Source organism: Loxodonta africana, chromosome 9 (genome assembly GCF_030014295.1).
Source record: "Loxodonta africana isolate mLoxAfr1 chromosome 9, mLoxAfr1.hap2, whole genome shotgun sequence".
In the NCBI taxonomy this organism is placed as follows: Eukaryota; Metazoa; Chordata; class Mammalia; order Proboscidea; family Elephantidae; genus Loxodonta; species Loxodonta africana.
This window is the reverse complement of record NC_087350.1, coordinates 64,742,660-64,764,659: the sequence shown is the minus strand read 5'-3', so window position 1 is coordinate 64,764,659 and position 22,000 is coordinate 64,742,660. Positions and strand designations below refer to the sequence as shown.

Sequence of the window (22,000 nt, the reverse complement as noted above, 5' to 3'; positions counted from 1 at the left end):
TTCTACACAGCAAATCTACTCATCCTCCCTACTTACAATCAAATCCATAGTAGCGATGAGGTAGCAGCAAGGACCCCTCAAGTAGAAGCCCAGCAGGGTATGGTATATAGGCTGTTGTTAGCTGTCTTTATGTCAGCCCTCGACTCATGGTGACCCCGTGCACAACAGAACAGAATGCCGCTTAGTCCTGCGTCATCTCCATGATCAGTTGCGAATTAAAAGGTTGTGATCCATAGGGTTTTCGTTGGCTGATTTTCAGAAGTAGCTGTCTAGGCCTTTCTTCCTAGTCTGTCTTAGCCTGGAAGCTCTGCTGAAACCTGTTTAGCATCGTAGCAACATGCAAGCTTCTACTGACAGATCAGTGGTGGTCGTGCTTGAGGTACATTGGCTGGAAATCGAACCCAGGTCTCTGGCATGGAAGGTGAGAATTCTACCACGAAATATCACTGCCTCAGTATAGAGGTAGAAAGGAGCTAATGTAAGTGAATGGTCTGAGGGAGAGACAGATATTTTGAAATTAGTTTTGAAAGCCACACATGTCCAGAAATTCTTCCTTTCCTGTTATACTCAGGTCAAAGCTTGGGACGTTCAGACATTCAAAATATACACAGAGGATCAGTGCATTTAAAATTCTTTTACCAGTTCATGTACTTAGTCAGTCTTCATGCATTCACAGGGTAGCTCTGGTGTGCCAACATATTGGGCACTCAGAATTCAGAGGTGACAAATGCATGGAAAATAATTGAATTAATGGGACATGGAGACTGTGTAAATTAGTACAGTAAGAGTCCTCTGCTTAAAAACTCAGGTTGTTGATAAATGCCTCTTTCTTCTCAAGGAGGTCACAACCTAAAGGAAATGTGTGAAATGTAATGAAATAAACATGGCAGGATAATGTGAGTATAATTCATACATTAGCTAGTGTCTCCTGGTCCTTTAAGATCTAGATAAGATTAGCTCAAACTCCCATACTACAGTTTTTGCAAACTCTGATACCTCCCTAAAATTTTCTTTAGTTTTTTATTTGTTTTCGGGGTGGAGTAGTAGTTGACTTGGATATTTTCTTGGTCCCTCTGGTTCTGACCTTCTGCTTCCACCAAGGTGGTACAAAGTATGGATCATTTCAATGTCTGGGAATGTTTTGTTCCAGGTCATCCAGATATGAACTCAGCCCCTACCCTCCATTTCTAGGAAAAAGAAAAGAAAGAGCCTGACTCATACAAGGCAGAGCTTATTGAAGATTTTCTTAGCATGGAAGGAGAAGGGTAGATTTATATCATAACAGAGCAAACCTGACCATGCAGCTTAAAACTTGTTTTCTTAGGATAAAATACAAAATCGTTAATAAGGCCTACAAGGCGCTTCGTGATCCTACAGGCTTTCAGACCTCTGCTCATGTCACTCTCCCTCTTGCTCACTTCTCTCCAGGCATGCTGATATTCTTTGTTTCTCCAGCCTAGTTTCCATTGTAGGTACTTCGCAAGCATTGTTCCTCTGCATGGAGTGCTCCTCCTTCTACCCTTTAGCTTTTCATTTTTCAGGTCTTAGCTAAAAGTTCTTAGAGAGGCCTTCCTGGAATACTCATCCTTAGGTGGGTCACTGTTATTCTTTCTCACAAGACCCTGTTATTTTTCCTCATAGCACTTGTTTCCCGGTTTAAGATTTACTTATTTGTGTTACTGTCTGTTTTCCCTCACTAGGTGGTAAATCCCACAAAACTCAGTAATTCTTACATTATGCTCATCCCTGTAAATTCCGTTTTCTTAAATTCCTAACATGAATTAGTTACTTAGTAATGTGCTTGAGTAAATGAATTCAAGCAGCAAGACTTGATAATTGATTAGATGTGGAAGAGAGGGAGAGCAAGTGTCAGGAATGGTGCTTAGGTTTCAGGTTTTGGCAAATGGGTGGGTGGTAAAGGCACTGACTAGGAGGAAGAGCAGGTTTGTAGGGATAGATCCTAACTTATATTTAGTTGTGAGTATACCTGTTGATGAGACTGCTGGGTACATGGCTTCATGGAAGCCATAGGAAACATTCTGATGCCTGCTCATTCACCATCTGTAAAACTTCATTTCTAATTGTTAAGTACTTGATCTGCTTGGAAAAAATAACTTGTACTTGCATATTTTTGACTGCCACTCTGTCTTCATTCAGTTTTCTAGGCCTTTGGGATTTTACCCACTTTCAGTTTTTAGAATTTGTTATTGATCACAACTTCCTTAGTAAGACCATTTAGCCATCTCAATGAATGTTTTTTCATTAGTAACAGTGACTCGTTCAGTTTGCCTGCTGCACCATATATCTGCTTCTCTTGAGAAAATTGAAAATGACCTTTATATCGTATCTTTTGTGTGTGTGTTGAAAAAAAATGTGCTTATCATCAGCATTAGATAAACAACGGTGCTTAGAACCAGAGCTGTATTTCTTACCATGTACATTCACACATAATCATGAAATTTGACTGCTGATTTATGGATGACTACCAGAATCTTCAGGAATATAACTGTTTTTCATGTAGTAGATTGTGTGTGATGAGAAAATATTCAGTGGACATTTATAGGGTCCCCGTCAGAATTCTGGCTTTGAGAACACAGAACAAAGATGTCTTAGTCCCCTTCTTCAACTACACACAACGTTATGGGTGAAACTCACAAACATAATGTTGAGCAAAAGAAACCAGATACAGAAGAGTTCATCCTCTAAGATTCCATTCATATAAGTTACAGTAGTAGACCAAATGAATCTATGATGTTAGAAGTCAGAATGGCGGATATTCTTGGTGGGAGGTAGTGGTTGGAAGAAAGGGACATGAGGAAGGTTTCTGGGGTGCTGGTGTTCTTTTTCTTCATCTAATGCTGGATACACAGATGTGTTCAATTGTGAATATTTTATACAGTGAAGATGAGGATTGACTGTACCAGAATCAGTATTTCATGATATGATTTGATAATATTTATTAAACACCTTGTGAATAAAACATATTGAATATAAAAGAAATGAATAAAATTTAATCCATGAGTTTATCTACTTTGTCTTGAACATTTTGGTAGCCCTGCAAGATATAACAGTTCTAGTTAAAATAATCAACCTCAGCTATACCATATCAGCTGTCCTGAATTTAGAACACCCCAACTCAGCCCCACATACCCTATTTCTAATGGCAAATTTTACTTATACCAAAATATGTGTAAGACAGAAGCACAGGAAGCCGTATGGGTTTCTTTGTTGATTTCTAAATTTTGTTTGCCTCTCTAAAGTCTTTTATACCCCAGAGTATGGACGGCGGTGAATCTAGGATGGTAACAAGTACAAATAGCGTCTTCATGTCAGGCAAATAAGTTAGGAAGAAGTCCGTGTGGAGGTTGAGAAACTGGAAAATCTTCCCCCAAAATCATCTGTGAGTGTATATTTCTTGGAAATTTTTCATGTACCTCAGTTTGGAAAACTGCTGAGATAATAATAGCTGACCAAGTAGCTAAAATATACACAGGTGTGCTGGCCCCTTTGACCTCACGTGTAAGCAGTTAAGGAAGCTGTCGTGGTAAAGTCGCATACAACCTGTGGCTTCCATATTTTTGATAGAAAAGATATACTTCTTTGTTGTCAATATATAAGCAATTTCAACTTCAAGAAATAGCATAAATGAAAGTTAAGTCTGTTGAAGCATGAACTATGCTTTTCTGTATTTAAATTTTGCAAATGTAATCTCTTAAAAATGTGTCTCAAAGTTTCCACTTAGCTAGTTTAGTGAATTTTAGTTCATTTCATTTTAAAAAGTTATATGGATTTTGGGAATTATACCTTAGAATTGTTTATTTTAAAATATCGTATTTGTTCACAAATGTGTATAGTGCTACAAAAGTAGTGTGTTTTGTGAATAAAATCCAGTTTATTAGAAAATTTCGTTTTTCTTATCGTATGTGGTATTTGGAGCCTGGTGGCGAAGTGGTTAAGAGTTAGGCTGCTAACCAGAAGGTAGGCAGTTGGAATCCACCAGTAGCTCCTTGGAAACCCTATGTGGCAGTTCTGCTCTGTCCTGTATGGTGACTATGAGTCAGAACCGACTCGACAGTTTTTTTTTGTTTAATGTGGTAATTAGAAAGACTTCCCCTGACCAACCTAACAGAGCAATTTGAAGTTTTCCTGAATAATTGGCATAAACAAAATGCTTATTATACCTTATACTTTAAACTCTTACAGTTTTTTTCTATTAAACATTTTCTAGACAAACTGTTTTTCATGTCTACCATTGTTGATATTTTAAGATCTCAAATTTAAGTTATGTATTACTGAAATGAAACCACTTAAATTTAATTTAAACCATATTTAAATTAATCGTGATAAAGAAATGAGTAAAATGGAGTAGGGTTTCCTACATAGGATATAGACATTAGAACTTTGTTTCTCCAAATGTGTTCTTTAGGCCCTCAGCACAAGTGTGGAGTTGCTGGTTAAAATGCAGATTCTTAGGTCTGCCACCTGGCAATCTGCATTTTGATCTAGATCCTGAGTGATTACTAAGCACAGTAATGTGTGAGGGCCACTACTCTTGAGCAGCATTACTTAATGATGAATGATCCATAATGGAAAGAGGCATCTCATGGTGGTGGGATATAAATAATAAATTAATAAAATATAATTTTATTTATATTTATCTAGGAGACAGATGCCACTTTCTTACATCTTGAATATAATAGCTTAATTCAAATTTCATTGTTCTGTCTTTTGGCTTTGACGTTCTGGTAATGAAGATAATTACCCTTCAGTATACCAGATTTTTTTTTTTTCACTTATTGCATACTGCCCTGCAATTACATACAGAATACTTATAGACTGTATTTACCAGAAGAGCAAGTATCTACTGTAAATGATGCTTAATGATTTTTAAATATAGATCTCTAGTGATGTGTTAAAATAACAAATATAAATGTTTAATGCAATAAAATGGAACCAGTACAACCTCTGGTTTCACAAATGAAGTGCTTCAGGATGCGTTTGTCAACTATAATGGGGCCCTTGCACATTGTAATAGGTAAACATCACACTTCTGTCTCACATTTTTCCTAAAATGAAGGCTGCCTCTAACCTCACTCTGTCAACAAACCTCCTGCACTAAACTATGTGCCAATAACATGAAGCTCATTTTGATTGTAATGGGCCATACTGTTGTCTGATACGTCATTTGTGAAACTGAAGGTGGCTATTATAAAGTGACAGGTATGTAAATAATGTTTATCAGAGATCTCTGCAAAATTGATTCCTTCCTTCCCTTTTCATTATAAAAGGAAACTTTATTTCAGAGTGGAAAGTACATTGTCTGAACTCATCAACACCCTCTCTATCCCTCCCCTCCCCAATTTGTTGCAGACCAGGATGAAAGAGCAGCTGAGCTCAGCAGAGAGCAGAATGAGAAAACCATCCGGAGCACGCAGACCGCGCTCCGCAATTTCCGTGAGTTCCTCATCTCCAAGTATCCTTCGGAAACAAGAGAGATTTATGTGATCCCTTGCAAGGAGTTGGATGCTTACCTTGCCTCCTTCTTTGTTGACGCCAGGCAGAAGGATGGGTCTGAATATGAACCCAACAGCTTGGCCAATTACCAGTGTGGGCTTGAGCGGTACCTGAAAGAACACAGGTATGGCTATAGTATCACCAGAGATAAGGAATTCAAGCGTTCCCAAGAGGCCCTGAAACAGAAGCAAATTGAACTCCGTTGCAAAGGAAAAGGAAATAAGCCACACAAGTCCATGAAGCTCACCTTTGCTGATGAACTCATTCTGCGGAAAAGGGGACTACTGAGCCGCTATAATCCTGAGGGTCTGCTCAACCTTGTCTGGCTCAACAACACAAAGGCTTTTGGACACTGCACAGGCTTCCATGGATCTACCTTGAAATGGGGTGATATCCGGCTCCGAGTAACGGAAACAGGCCTGGAATACTTGGAGTGGATGGGTCAAGACACTGGTGATCTGAATGCTAAAACCAAGAGAGGGGGCACAGACTCCCGTGTGTATGCTACCCAACATGCCCCCCAAACCTGCCCTGTACAGGACTATAAGGAGTATGCCCAGCGGCGGCCTCCTGCCATGCGCTACGAGGACGCCCCTTTCTACTTGTCCATCAAGCCAGTCGTGAACTTGGCGGCTCTGCATTGGTACAACTGCCAGGCCCTCGGCAAGAACAAGCTGGCCAAGATGGTGAAGACCATGTGTGAGAAGGGTAACATCCCCGGCAGGAAGACCAACTTCAGTGTGTATCAGAGCTGCAGCACCTTGTCCGAGGCCCAGAGCAACCAGCTGGTGCTTATCTGTAACAGCCTGAGCCAGCAGGCCGCCCAGCCAGTGGCCAGCCGCTCCAACAGTGGCAATTTCATCGTCTCTGCCTCCTATGACTCTTCCTCAGACACGGCCTGACCAGGTGGCTGGAGCAAGACCCCAGTTTGGTTACTGTGTCCAGAGAAACAGTGATTATACACTCTTTCTCATTCCCTTTCCTCTGCCTTCAGTGTTCACTTTATAAAAATATAAATATATAATATATTTTTCTTTTTACAAATAAGCCAATGGAGATAGTTTAGTATTACTAATATAGTATTTATAGGCTTAAGAGATGTACTTGTGGGTGATTAAATGTAATTACTGGTGCAGACTTTACAAATCATAGTGGTTCTCAGGCAAGAAAAAATAGAGAAGGAATTTCATTTTTGTGTTTTTTTTTTTTTTAAACTTTCAAAAGGAAACTTAGAGTCATGCTAGACCCTGCGTCCTCAACTCTTGCTTTTCCTTCCCAACTCATCTCTGATTTCTAGGCTACCTAATAAATGGCTTTTTTTTTTTTTTTTAATTCTGTGTTAACCAGGAAGAAGCTGCACTAGCTTTACTGCTTGCACAAGATTGTATTCAGTCTGATCCAGAATATAAAGTGTTGATTTAAACTTGACATCAAATTATTTACATACTGGTTTTTTTTTTTAACTTAATTGGAATTTTAGCTCCTGTGCCTCATATTTTGCAATGTTTGAAAATCCAGTATTTTTAGCTCTGTCTTTTCCTTTTGGGAAAGGTACTGGGGAGGAGGAAGGATTAAAGGTATCATTCACTTTTGGAAGATAGGTAGTTTTTAAATAATATGCAGAGTCTAATATTGTGGCAAAAAAGACTGTTACGTAGCTAATTTTTACTGTTGTACTTGAACCTGGATCATGAACAGAATTTCCTTTGTTCTCTTAGAAATCAGTGTAAATGAAGTTTATCAGATTCGTTAGAAATTTAAAACTGCAGAAGCTTTGAAAATGTTCCCAAGCATTAGATTGTATATCATAGCACAAAGAGAAGGTAGAGAATAGAAAAGTCTTACTAAAAATCTAGAAGCATTAGTGGAGACAAAAACAACCCCCCCCCCCAAAAAAAAAATCCTCTTCAAAGCTCAAATCACCTGAATTATTTATTTATAAGCATTAAATTTTGGTCTCCTTTCCCTAGGGGGTTACTTGGCTCTGTAGTTGAGATCAAAGGCATACTGACACTTACTTTAGGTTACAATATTTCATTACCAGATTTAGCTGAAGTCAAAGCATTTTTGAAAGCGTGCAGTTTCTTCTGCAGTAAATGTAAATGCATTAACCTGCCATAGCCTGCAATTATAATAATGATAATTTGGTTAAACAGTATTTGTGGTAGTTTTTCCAAGGTCTTTGTTTTCACTTTTTGAAGGCTGTGGTGACTTATTAGTTAAGGTACTTCAAAAATAAAATAAATTCAGATATTAGAACCAAAATAATACTGAGCTAGGCTCCTATCTTGTATAACTATTACCACATATAAACTCCAAATCTTAATTGCATTATGGGTCTGGGCATTCTATTGGGAGGTGTTTGTTCTTCAAGGCAACCTCATAATTTGCAGTAGTTAGGAAGGTAGGTGGTATTTTATGTATAAATTTTGTATGACCAGGGCGAATTTCATTCTGATTAGCATTGCTGATTTGTCATATTAGCTGAGCTTTCCCCATGGCGGAGCAGCAGTTTCCAACACTAAGCCATAAACACATAAAGACAAATTTTTCTAAGCTGTGACCTTTCATTTGGCTCAGGAGTGGAAAGTCTGCCACGGACATTGTGTGGTGGCATTAACTTCATTTTCGTCACTTTTCCTCCATAGAGAGGTATCCATTGATATATACAAAAGCAAAGAAAGGGCAGAAGCTCATTGAGAGGGCAACATCTTGCTTTATTGTTTTATATTAATAATAATGATGGCTGTCGTTTTTGAACCAGTGTGAGTGCCAGGACTGTGCTGAGTGACTTACACGTATTAGTTATGTAAGTAATAGTAATTGAAAGAAAATTAGAAAATACAGGTAAGCATAAAGAAAAAACTTAAGTACTCATAAATCGCTAGCCAAAGATAACCACTGTTAACATTGTGGTAAATATTTCTCCAGACATATTTCAATACATACATATTTATTTCTATATATATTATCTGTAATCCTATCAACAATTCTGAAAAGGTGAGTCATCTTCATTTTACACTGACCTCAAGACAAGTAAATTAGATTATAGCTAAGGAAATAGTTGCTGTCTGTCATCTGATGCCAGAGTTTTTTCTGTCAGCCTTTCTCAGTACCAACTCAGTCATTAGTTTCCAGGGATATGAGCCACAGATAGAGACATGGTCTCTTCCCATCTCTCAAGGCTGTCCAGGGATTAAGAGGAATGCTAAGGGATCTTTCATGGTGGCATACTTGCCCCTTAATTCCTCCTTTTCCATTCATTTTGAACCACAGGGCCTCTTTCTCCCAGTTCTCTTTACAAAACCTTTCTGTTCTCCTTATAACCAGTTTAGAAGTGCACAAGATCCCCTACTTTAAAAACACTCATTTTAAAAATAAGGTTATTTTTATGAGTTACCTCTTTAAAAAAAAAAAAAAAACAAATGTTCTATGAAGCACTTAAAGCATGATTTTGCATTTTACCTTCGCATTGACATGTTTTCTAGATTCTTGATATATGTTTTGACAGCAAAATAAGTTTGTAATGAGGAAGAAAGGCAATAGGCAGTGAGGAAGCAGAGCTAGAAAATTCCAAATCCCTGTTTATATTATATCAAGGTACTGAAGTGAAAACCTCTCTTTCTTCATCTATGGCATTTTCATTTAGAAAGAACGCAGCCAAACTGCGAATGTGAATTATTCTTTTTTTATTTATATTTTGCTATGATAACTCAGACCAAATAGGAACAATGTCACATTTAATTCAAAAGACTGCTTTCCAAAGAATGGCTTGGTAGAAACATAGTCAAATTATAATATCTCTTTGAGTTAATTGAATTATGAAAATTATCTGCAGCTACCTCTAAATTATGTGTTTTTATCTAAACAATACTGAGGACATATCACTGCCAGATGCCATTTTTACTGTCTGTAATTTTAACTTAAAAAAAAAAAAAAAATCATGTTCAAACTGTGACAGAGGGAGATGCCAGAATCACGTAAGTGCTTTAGCAAAAATCCAACAGTCTGGCAAGTGTTAACCACAGCTGAATAAACTGCTTTCCCAGGAAATCTTGTGGTTCATGCGAAACCAATAAAGCTGTATTTGCAAAGTTTACACTTTAAGATCAGTGTCACATCACGTAAAAAATTACCCACTGCCCCGCACATGACTCTGGAAGTTTTGCAGCGTCTACAACAAAAATGCTGAACCCATCTGTCAGCATTTGGATGACATAGCTGCATAATTCGATCTTTCTTCCATACTCGTGAGTGACTAGTTATTGAAAACTTAAACACAGATGTTAACAATTTTTTCTCAAACCATAATGTTTGAGAAAAGTTAGAGATATTCACGATATTTATCCAGAAGAGCTTATACTTAAGATTCTGTTTGTTGTCCTGGTTAATAAGGCTAGTGTATGATTCATAAATCTACATCAGCTATTTAAAATATTATTATTATATAATAATTATGATTTTCCCCAGGTTAAATTGCTTCCCAATCTGCCAAGGAATAGTATGAAAATTTTCTAACATGGGTCTGGTCTCTTGTTTTTCAATTAGATCATCGTTAGTTGAAACTTTCGTAACATTGACTTACCTAAATCATATGGCTTAGTTGCCAGATACCATGAAATTAAATGATTTTACTGAGATGAAAGTTTACAGTCACATCAACAAATATTTAATGAACATCTAGAATCTAGTCAGTGGGAGGGGTACAAAGACGTGTAAGATAGTCTCTGCTCTCAAAGAGCTTATAAAAGATACTGTAATAAAAGTTTCATTTTTGATAGCCCACACCCCCAAAAAAACCTTACTTTGCATAATTTTCCAAATTGTACTCATACAATTAGTCCTTTTTTTTTGCTGCAGAATACATATTACTACTTTGAGAATTTTGTGGAGAATCGTCCTTAGGACCTGCTTTAAAATCAGTAGTAAGGTGAAGCCATTTCTGCACCATCCATTGTATTCACATAGGTACACACATGCATGAAAATGTACAAATTTGTCATCAATGACTATCATTTGTTGAGTCTTCCTATATACCATTGCACTGTTTCTATAAGTTGTTTTACTTAATTCTCACAGTAGCCCTATATCACTATTTCTGTTCTGTAACAGAGGAATTCCAGAGAACTCAAATAGGTTGCCAGTATCACAGTTAGTGCATAAGAACAGTAGGATCTAAAACTAGATCCAGATCATGTTAAGCACTGTGCTTTTCTGCCCTACCTTTTTGTTCTCAGAGTGATTTGTTGTGCTTCCCTATACCCTCTGGAAGTGATGAATTATGAATGAAATCTCTAGTGTGATGGAATCATCAATATTCACTCAACTCCAAATCAGTTGAGATCTGTGCCATCACCTGGCATGTATGTTAGCATAACATTATTCAGACCCCATTACTGAGGTTATTTTGAGATGGGATATCCCACAGTTTGTTTCCTCCTGGCCATGACTAGACAGCGAAAGAGTTTGTGTCACTCTTTAAAGAATGATAAACTTTGTCATGGAGGTGAGTGTTTATGTGCAGAAGTAATTATGTGTTTAAGTGGTTGTCCTTCATTTGTTGATGTGGCACGACTCAAATTGAGAAGAAACAGCTTCAAACATCCATCAGTAAATGGAATGTGGAAGGTACAAAGTATGAATCAAGGAAAACTGAATGAACTAGAACACTTGAAGATCGATATCCTAGGCATTAGTGAGCTAAATGGATTGATACTGGCTGTTTTGAATCAGACAATCACGTGGTCTACTGTGCTGGGAGCAACAAATTGAAGAGGAATGGTATGGCATTCATCATCAGAAAGAACATTTGAAGATCTGTTCTGAAGTGCAACGCTATCAGTGATAGGATAATATCCATACTTGTACAAGGAAGACCAGTTATTCAACTGGTCGACTATTATTCAAATTTACACACCAACCACTAATGCCAAAGGTGAAGAAATTGAAGATTTTTTTTACCAACTTCTGAAGTCTGAAATTGACCAAACATGCAATCAAGTTGCATTGGTAAATACTGGTGATTGGAATGCAGAAGTTGGAAACAAAAAGGATCAGTAGTTGGAAAATGTATCCTTGGTGATAGAAATGACATGGGAGATCATATGCTAGAATTTTGCAAGACCAGTGACTTATTGCAAATACCTTTTTTCAACAACATAAACAGTGACAATACACATGGACCTCACTGGATGAAATACACAGGAATCAAATCAATACACCTGAGGGAGAGAATGGAGAAGCTCAGTAGCACCAGTCAGAATAAGGGCAGGGGCCAGTTGCAGAACAGGTCATCAATTGCTCATATGCAAGTTCAAGTTGAAGCTGAAGAAAATTAGAGCAAGTGCAGAAGAGCCAAAGTTTGACCGTGAGTATATCCCAACCTGAATTTAGAGGCCATTTCAAGAATAGATTTGACACACTGAACACTAACGACCAAAGACCAGACGAGTTGTAGAATGACATCAAGGACATCATTCATGAAGAAAGCAAAAGGTAGTTAAAAAGACAAGAAACAAAGAAAAGACCAAAATGGATGTCAGAAGAGACTCTGAAACTTGATGTTGAATGTAGACTAGCTAAAACAAATGGAAGAAATGATAAAGTAAAAGAGCTGAACAAAAGATTTCAAAGGGCGACTCATGAGGACAAAGTAAAATATTATAATGAAATATAAAAAGACCTGAAGTTAGAAAACCAAAAGGGAAGATCATATTTGGCATTTCTCAAGCTGAAAGAACCAATGAAAGTTTCAAGCCTTGAGTTGATATTAAAGGATTCTACTGGCAAAAAAATTGAACGATGCGGGAAACAACAAAAGAAGATGGAAAGAATACACAAAATCAATGTACAAAAAGAATTGGTCAACGTTCAACCATTTCAGGAGGTAGCATATGATCAAGAACAATGGTACTGAAAGAAGAAGTCGAAGCTGCACTGAAGGCATTGGTGAAAAACAAGGCTCCAGGAATTGACAGAATACCAACTGAGATGTTTCAACAAATGCAATGCTGGAAGCACTCACTAGTCTATGCCAAGAAATTTGGAAGACAGCTACCTGGCCAACCAACTGGAAGAGCTCCATATTTGTGCCTATTCCAAAAAAAGATGATCCAATGGAATGTGAAAATTACTGAACAATATTATTAACATCACATGCAAGTAAAATTATACTGAAAATCATTCAGAAGCAGATGCAGCAGTACATCGACAGAGAACCGCCAGAAATTCAAGCCGGATTCAGAAGAGAACATGGAACCAGGGATATCGTTGGTGATGTCAGATCTTGGCTGAAAGAGAATACCAGAAAGATGTTTACCTATGTTATATTGACTACACAAAGGCATTTGACTGTGTGAATCCTAACAAATTGTAGATAGTATTGTGAAGAACGGGAATTCCAGAACACTTAATTAAGCCTATGTGGAACCTGTACATAGACCAAGAGGCAGTCACTCAAACAGAACAAGGGGGTGCTGCATGGTTTAAAATCAGGAATGGTGTGCGTCAAGGTTGTATCCTTTCACCATACTTAACTCATTCTGTATGCTGAGCAAATAATCCGAGAAGCTGGACTATATGAAGAAGAACAGGGCATCAGGATCAGAGGAAGACTCATTAACAACCTTTAACTTACTGAAGATCAAAGATTGTAAAGCCTTCACTACGTATTACACCTTAACATAAAGAAAACAAAAATCTTTACAACTGGACCAATAAGCAACATAGTGATAAACAGAGAAAAGATTGAAGTTGTCAATGATTTCATTTTAATTTAACCCACATATCAACACCCATGGAAGCAGCAGTCAGGCAATCAAACGATGCATTGTGTTGGGCAAATCTGCGGCAACAGAGGTCTTTAAAGTCTTAAAGAGCAAAGATCTCACCTTGAGGACTAAGGCACACCTGACCCAAGCCATGGTATTTTTAATCACCCCATATGCATTCGAAAGCTGGACAGTGAGTAAGGAAGGCCAAAGAAGAATTGATGCCTTTGAATTATGGTGCTGGTGAAGAATATTGAATATACCTTGGACTGCCAGAAGAACGAACAAATCTGTCTTGGAAGAACAGCCAGAATGGTCCTTAGAAGCAAGGATGGCAAGACTTTGTCTCACGTACTTTGAACATGTTATCAGGCTGAGCTAGTCCCCAGAGAAGGACATCATGCTTGGTAAAGTATAGGGTCATCAAAAGAGAGGAAAACCCTCAACAAGGTGGATTGACACAGTGGCTGCAACACTGGGCTCAAACATAGCAAGGATTGTGTAGGACCGGGCAGTGTTTGATTCTTTTGTACATAGGGTGGCTAAGAGTTGGAACCAACTTGATGGCACCTAACAACAGCAAATGATTGTCATTTGTTTTTATCTCAAATGGAGCCTCAAACCCAATTTCAACGAAGTTTTTTGTAATTCAGATAGGAAGGGCAGTTCTAGGCAAAGGGAATAGTTCTCTTAAGCCTTGAAGCATATATTACCATGGACCAGATACTGAATATTGGTTGCCAGTCTACCTTGGAGTTTGGTCTTTCCTGCAAGTTTGGTGCCAATACTTAATAAAGGGTCTTATTGTTGCTATTTCTTTTTGTTTTTTAATGTATTATGATTGTGATAACAGAAAGCTCTTGTAGAAAAAATACTTTCCTTATGATTTCCAGAATTAGACTGTGAAGTAGTACAGATTTTTTTCTACTTAGACTAGTACCGTAGTTGACTATGAGAAACACCTTCAATTTTAATCAGCCTTATTCTGACTGGTTTCCTTTATCTATAGGAAAGGTGTATTTTGATCTTTACTTCTCTAGCCAGAATAAAACTGTAATACTTAGCTCCTATAAATAAAGTCTGTGTACCAGGTGAGAGAAGAAATAAATGTCTAAGCCTAAGGGAAAGCTCAAGGGGAGTATATGTAAGTTATTGCAGTAAGGTGTTTTATAAAAGGTTCATTCATGAAAAAAATAGTTATAAATATTAAAGAATTAAGTTCTCTATCAATCAGTTTAATAGATTTTTCCCAAATAAAGCCAAAAACCAAACCGGTTGCCATCAAGTCTAATCCAACTCACAGCAACCCTTTAGGACAGAGTAGAACTGCCCCATAGGGTTTCCAAGGCTGCACATCTTTACAGAAGCAGACTGCCACCTCTTTTTCCCACTGAATGGCTGGTTGTTTCAAACCGCCAGCCTTTCAGTTAACAGCCAAGCACTTAACTACTGCACAACCAGGGCTCATTTTTCCCAAATAGAATTTCTGTATATATATCTCTGCACATCTACCATATGATATGGTACAGAGAGACAGAGTTAATTATTAAGAAATAGTATTGACAAGGAGGAGCCCTTGTGGCACAGTGGTTAAGAGCTCGGCTGCTAACCAAAAGGTCAGCAGTTCTAATCCACCATCTGCTCCTTTGACACCCTATGGGGCAGTTCTGCTCTGTCTTATAGGGTCGCTGTGAGTTGGAATTAACAGCAATGGGTTTGATTTTAGAATTGACAAAGGCAGTTGATTGTGTGTGTGTGTGTGTGTGTGTGTGTGTTTTAATGCTTTTCTTTCCCACTTGGTTCTGGCTGAGATGATAAAAGTGCATAGCTTTTAATAAGGCAAAGCAATGAAGCCAGCCTCGCCATAGAATAGGATTAGGATAAAGAAATACACTGCAGAAATCATCCTGGTTGTATTGTCTGGTTGGTGCATTTCTAATGATGTAACAGCAGAAAAGAGGGGATGATATTGGTAAACTGCCAGGAACTCTGATTTCACTTTTCTAAACAAATACTCAAAATTTCTCTTGGTCCAGCCTATTTGTAGATTGACCAATAAGGCCTGCCAAAGCTAAGGGAAAGATCTGATTTGGTATGGAAGATTTCATTAAAAAAAAAAAATCATTTTAAAACATTTAAATTGAGTTTTTATGTAAACCATAATTTTGCTGAATTACAATCAGAATATTAGTTCAGAATACTAATGGGATCAGAGTATTAATTAGGTCAGAGTGTTAATGTAAACCATCTTTGTTGGATTATATTCATAGAGGCTAGACCTGGAAAGGACCCAAGAGATCATCTGGCCCAGTGATTCTCAATGCTGTGAAGAATAAAGGTCACCATGTCTTCCAGGGTGGGGTGGGGGTGGACAAGGAGATGGAGATTACAAAAAGAACAGGTCCCTAAACACAGACTTCCCAGGGATTCTCATACTTTTCTACTTTGAGACTCACTAGACTGAATGAGCCACTGTTACTTCTGTTACACGTTCTTCAGGTGTGCTGGGGTATAAAACAAGATTGGAAGCATCTGATCTAATCCACCCTTCTTTTTACAGAAGAAGAAACTGAGCGCCAGAGAGATTCAGTGAGTGTCGGGGTGTATGCGCCTCGTTAGGGGAGGAGCCAGGAGTAGACCCCAGACACCCTGACCTCTAATTCATAGATAAGAGGTTAGGGAAGAAAAATAACCCTGCATTTCCACTGAGTTACAGTATCTCATTGTTTTCAAAATTGAAATGGTTTTTCAAGTTCTCAAGTTTCCATTAGGAGTAGGTTTTTATTTCAAGCTAAAAAAAAAAAAAAATAGACTATTTCTGCATACGAATCTTCATGTTTCATTGTGTAGGGTTGTATTTTGATTTTGGCAACTTTTTTTGAAATTTGACAGGAGAATTTCTGAATGTAATTGTTCTCCTTTTTATTGTAACCAACATCTCTCAGCCCACCACATTTCCATTTAGTTTTCAGTTATGGAAACAGACTATAATCTTAAAGTATGTGAATTCTAGTTATAGATTATGAATTAAAAAGTAAGATTTTCCTTAATTTGGTATTCACTTGAGTATTCAGTTCCATAGCATCCATATTAATTGGTTTTGAATGAGTCTGCAATATCCTGTTTTAGTGTAAAGAAAGTTTATATTTTAAATATAAAATATTTAAAAATCATACTTGAAGGTTTGGGACATATCCTCATGGGTTTTTTTTTTTCCATCAACATAATTATGTTTCTAAAATGAATATATCTGGAGATCATAAGGGGAAGGAAAATGAGAACTAGTGAAAGAGACAGTAGGAAGATACAAAATACAAAGTATAAATTTTCTCTCATATCGTCTTGTTTATCCTTCTGGAAAGAAATTCATAGATATTAAAACATTTGCAGATTTTTATCCTTCAGGTTATATTTACCAAATCATGATTGAAGAAAAAAAATCAAATTCGAGGATGATTAAAAAAAAAGGTATAATGGAATTATTTGTCTTCTTATGGCATGTTGAATTTTGCTAGACTTCTCATGTTCTTTTTTGTTTTACACTGGAATTAGCGTTTACATCATTATACATTCATTTCAATAAGAGCTTTGAAAATCTTTGCCCATAAATTTATTTGTGGTAGCAGAATTAGGAAGACATCAGCAATATGAAATCCTAACAGTAATTGTACGTACTGTGTTTTAGTGATTTTTTATGCCTGTTTACTTTCTGTAATTCTTACGTTTTATAAATCAAATACCTTAGTATGCTTCCACTAGACGTTAATTTCTGACAGTTTATACTGGATGAAGTAGCAGGTCCACGTTTAGTATTAATCCACTAGATTAACTTTATCTAACTGAACTTTTATAACAACAATCCATTGTATTACAATTTTTAAATAGCATTTATAACAAAAGAACTTTTGTTTTATAAAGCATTTGTTACAAAAAAAAAAACTTGCCAAAAACTATTACAATTTCTATGCATTGTGTAATATTCGGTGATGTCATTGTTGAGATTTTGCATGTTGTTGTAGGTGCTCTTTCATATGTGCGTTTGTGGTGTTTCTGTAGAAATGTTAACCATTGCTGCTATCACTTACTGTAGTTAAACTGAAAAACTGTGCTAAGGGGCTGTGCCAGTCAACATTTGTATGTGTGACTTGCAAAAATATGTACTTCATTGTTTAATATTTTGAGCCAGCATTTAATGGCCTCTACAGAAGGAAATATTGTAGTCATCAAGTGGTGCCAAACTTTAATATCTTATTTCATATGTATAATCCCAGGCCAGTTCAGCTTTTCTTTCACACTTACCCCAGCTCTTTGAAACGAGATCGTTTGCAAAAAGAGCAAACAAGAGTTCCAAACTTTCCAAGTTTCCCTCTCTAGAAATTTAAATCTTTGTGTATGTGCGCGCTTCAAGTGAAAGTTTACAAATCAAGTCAGTCTCTCATACAAAAAGTTTTACACACCTTGCTATGTACTCCTAGCTGCTGTCCCCGTAATAAGACAGCACATTCCTCCTCTTCCCTGTGTCTGTTCAGCCAGCTCCTGTCCCCTTCTGCCTTCTCATCTCGCCTCCAGACAGGAGCCACCCACATAGTCTCATGTGTCTACTTGAGCCAAGAAGCTCATTCCTCACCAGTATCATAGAAGTTCAGATCTTTTTGTTTGTTTTCTGATGCTGGAGCCCCTTGCAGCAAAATTCTATAGAATAATAGTGTAGCAGCATAATTTCTCTGGATCTGGACATTTTGAGACTAAACAATGTAATAATAGAAGACTGTGAGGTGCATACATTATTTTTTTGGTTATCATGGCTTATTGTTTCAATTGCATTTAATAAGAACATTTAAATTTTATTTTACATTTAAGAGACAATTGAAACCTCAGCATTCCAAATATTAACTTTTATAATTCAGTATTTTCATAGACTTATTTAACATACTTGGTTGCCTTTGACCGTCAGAATTTTTTCATGCCCACCTGTCTTTAATTTGGTTCTTGGTGTTTCCACCTTGCCTAAGCAATTCCAAACACACTTTGAAAGTAGAGAGAAAACTGTTTGAGTGGATTAATTCTACTATGCTTTGTTAAAATTGCATGGAGGAAATCTCATTATATTTTATTTATACATTTATACTTTTAAAATGGGAGGAAAGCTGTCATAAAATGTTAAGAAAAGTAGGCTGCTTCCCAAAGAGCCTTTTTACACCAACATGCCAAAACTCCTCACTTAGCACAGAGTTTCCATTATGTCTGCTCAATGGGTTTGTAATTACAAGATTCCTTTAATAAAGGGATAATCTGCTGAATTACATAAAGGCTCTTTGTGTTTCTGTCAGATACATAGCGACAGCCAGAGCCGTGTTTGGAGACGTTGCTGCTGAAATTGCTGATTTAATTCTAAGAATATTAGAACTAATTCATCAGAGCCCCTGCCACTTTTTGCTTAAGGAAAAAAGAAAGGCAGATTTTAACTGTGAGCCCTTTCTCCAGAACATGCTTTAAACATTTGCCCCTCAGTGAGGTGATAAAGCAATAAAAAGAAATTCCATTTTGCATTTTCTAAAGAAGCTCTCCCTTTGTCCAGTGACCTCCAGAGACAAAAGTGTTTCTTGATTCCTGCATTGGCTGTTTTTAGGGAAAGCCTTTGTACCTAGAATTCCTCTTGGGCACCAAAGATCATGGTGTGATATAACTTGATGAACAATGATTAACAATTTCTGTTCGACCGGGTGCTTGTTGATTTGAATCCTGCTCTTGGATTTATTTTCCCTCTTTGGGTCATCTGACTCTTTCCCGTGTCCTGAGGCCTTTGTGCCTAGGGCAAGTTTTAAACCAAATAATACATATTTGCTAGGTTTCTAATTTATAGAATATGTTTCCCCCATGACTTTTCACCTGTTTTTTTACTGCTAAGGCGAGACAGATTTGCCAGATTAGCGCTATGGTGAGCAATAGTTTGTACCTTTTACATTGTGATCTGAAAATGTAACTGTAATCCCATAGGCCTGAAACCTGGTGGGAAAATGAATGGAAGCATTTTAGATTCAACAGAATCACTACGTGTGACTCATTTATTTGTTAAAATGAAGGACGTTTGTGATTTAGTAGAATGAACGCTGTGTTCAGCTTCAGATAAAGTCTTCCACCTTTCTTGTAATAATAATTGGGAGTAAGAAATTATGTGGATTTATCAGTTCAGCCAGTATAATTTAACATCAGAAAGCTGCTTAGAAATCGAGTAACCACAATTAATACATAGAAAAAAATTTTGAAATAACATAGTACTAATTCTGTGAGGATGCAATTGCCTTTTCCCCTATTTGATAGACTTTCATTTTTTCTATATTTTCTGACCACTTGACTTTTAACTGATGTACATGAAAAAGCACATTTGTGCCTGTTTCACCCTAATCATATTTTTAAAGTTTTTTTTAAAGCTGCTACAATTATAATTTGTAAAAGAAAGGAGAAAAATGAGTTGAAATGGAGGGAGAATTATGTTAATATGTTAAAATGTATGACTGTGATGCTCTTGGTTAATTAATCCTCTGCCAGTTAATGTTTGTACTGATGTGGTAGAATTTCTTTGTTCCTAAGAGTGTACTGTTGACTTCATTTTTATTTTGCTGCTCACTGATCTTTTACACTAAGATGTTTGCATCTTTATCAGCTCACTGTTTTTGCTTCATGTTTGTCTGTGTGTTTGTGCTTTAAATAAAAATCTAGTTTTATGTCCTAGTAGTTAATTCCATTATGTGTATAATGTTTGCCTCTAATGTGGTATAATTTTCTATTGTTTTCAGTATTTGTGTTGGTACAGCCTAAAACCTGTGGAAATAAGAAAAACAATCCAATAAAATCAACTAATGAGTGTCAGTGATGTCTCTATAACAAGAGCATGCTTTATTCACAGTATTTTGTCTGTGTTTGCGTATAATGACCAGTCTTCATTCATTTAATAAAACGTTTTCTGCAAAGCTGGCTGATTTTTGTAGTTAACAACAAACAACTTAAAATACAAGTTAGACCACAATTTGAATCAAATTCTGGACACTGTGCACTGACCCCAGAATCTGGTCAGTGCATAGTGTCTTAGTCTGGGTTCTCTAGAAGAGCAAAACCAGTGAAGCATATAGATTTAGATATATATACACATAGATTTGTTTCAAGGAAATGGGTCACTCAGTTGTGTTGTTAGGTGCCTTTGAGTCCGTTGCAATCCAATTGAAGAAAACACTGCCTGATCCTGTACCATCCTCACAATCTTTGCTGTGTTTGAGCCCATTGTCACGTAGTTGTGGAGGCTAACAAGTCCCAAATCTGTAGGTCAGACATCAGGCTGAAGGCTTCTCCTGACTCACGTGGTTGCAGGGGTTGACAAACCCAAAATCAGCACGTCAGACAGAAGGCTGCTGGCTCATGGAGCTGTGGGAGCTTGCGACTCCCAAAATTTGCAGGTCAGGCAGGAGGCTGTTGGCTCATGACCCAAGAACTAGAGGTCAGATGGTGATGAGTCGAATGCAGGAGTGAGAGAGAGTTTTGCCAGAACACCCGTATATGTTGGATGCAGGCCACACCCCCAAGGAAAATCCTCTTGCATCAGATCACAAAATGGAGGATAATTAATACTGAGAATCATGGCCTAGCCAAGTAGACACACAACGTGAACCATCACACACAGTGAGCAGAGCATTCCACGTACAGTATTGTCTCTGACCACTGAGGGGGGGACAGTTCTGGAAGGGGAGCGTTTGTGCATGTGACTGCTCAGACACAGCCCACCTCTGTCGAACCTCTAGGCCTGAAAATCCTGTTAATGGAGCAGAAAGCTCTATAGCAAACAATGAACTTTCTATCTGCCTTTCAGTCTGAGCGCTGTAGGCCATCTGCCTTTACCTCCAACAATCCCTTTGCCAGATGCCTTTTACATAGGTGCGAAGTCATACCAAGCTAAGTACATGTCCGGTTCCTCATTTGTAGGAAAATCTTTTTATTCATATGTGATTCTCCATGTGCCATTCATTGTATTTGGCACATTTGCCAATGTTCTCCAAGCAAATAGGAATGGCAGTTCAAAATATAATTAAGTTGGTTAATTCCAGATATCTTTGTGGTACTACTGGAGCCCTGATGGCACCAGTGGTTAAGAGCTTGGCTGCTGACCAAAGGTTGGCAGTTGTTATATTACTAAAATAATTTAATAAAGAAAATATTTATGTTAAAACTGAAAATATAACATTTTGTCTCAATTACTTTGCAGAAATGTAGTTATTTCTTTCATATCTGAATAATCTACCAAAGTCTTTACTCATAGAAAAATGAATGTTCCACATAGAAACAACCACTCTATTTTAATATGATAGTATTTAATTTTGTTTAAAATTTTTTATAGCTGGAACTTCCTTTATGTTTTCATAGAAACAAGGAGCCTGTCTTTAAATGTGTTTGTAAGTTACTTACTTAAAAATGTGACAAGTTTTACTTCCCTGATAGGGGAGGAATATTAGAGCTGAAGTTGAATAATATTTAGCCTAAAAATCAGAAAATGTTTTCTTTTGTTAAAAAGTTTAATTTATTCATAATTGTTTTTTCTAAAAAGATTTCAAATGACTAAATGGCTAATATATGATACTTAATGTTGATAATATAGTACTTCAAAAGATAATTTTTAAAACACTGAATTTTATGACAGACATCTTTAGGCTGAACTATTTCAAAAAACA

At 37.1% G+C, this 22,000-nt stretch overlaps 1 protein-coding gene across 2 annotated transcripts in view; it reads left to right on the top strand.

The window, feature by feature from the left end:
• Positions 1–22,000, top strand: part of KIAA1958 (KIAA1958 ortholog) — a 153,559-nt gene that overhangs the window by 96,367 nt on the left and 35,192 nt on the right. Inside the window, exon 3 of one of the 2 annotated variants that reach the window (XM_064291604.1) lies at positions 5,371–5,454. The exons of the other annotated variant lie outside the window; for it this stretch is intronic. Within the exon in view, the coding sequence (XP_064147674.1) occupies positions 5,371–5,454 (84 nt within the window). The remainder of the gene's footprint in view (positions 1–5,370; positions 5,455–22,000) is intronic. 2 annotated transcript variants of the gene reach the window in all.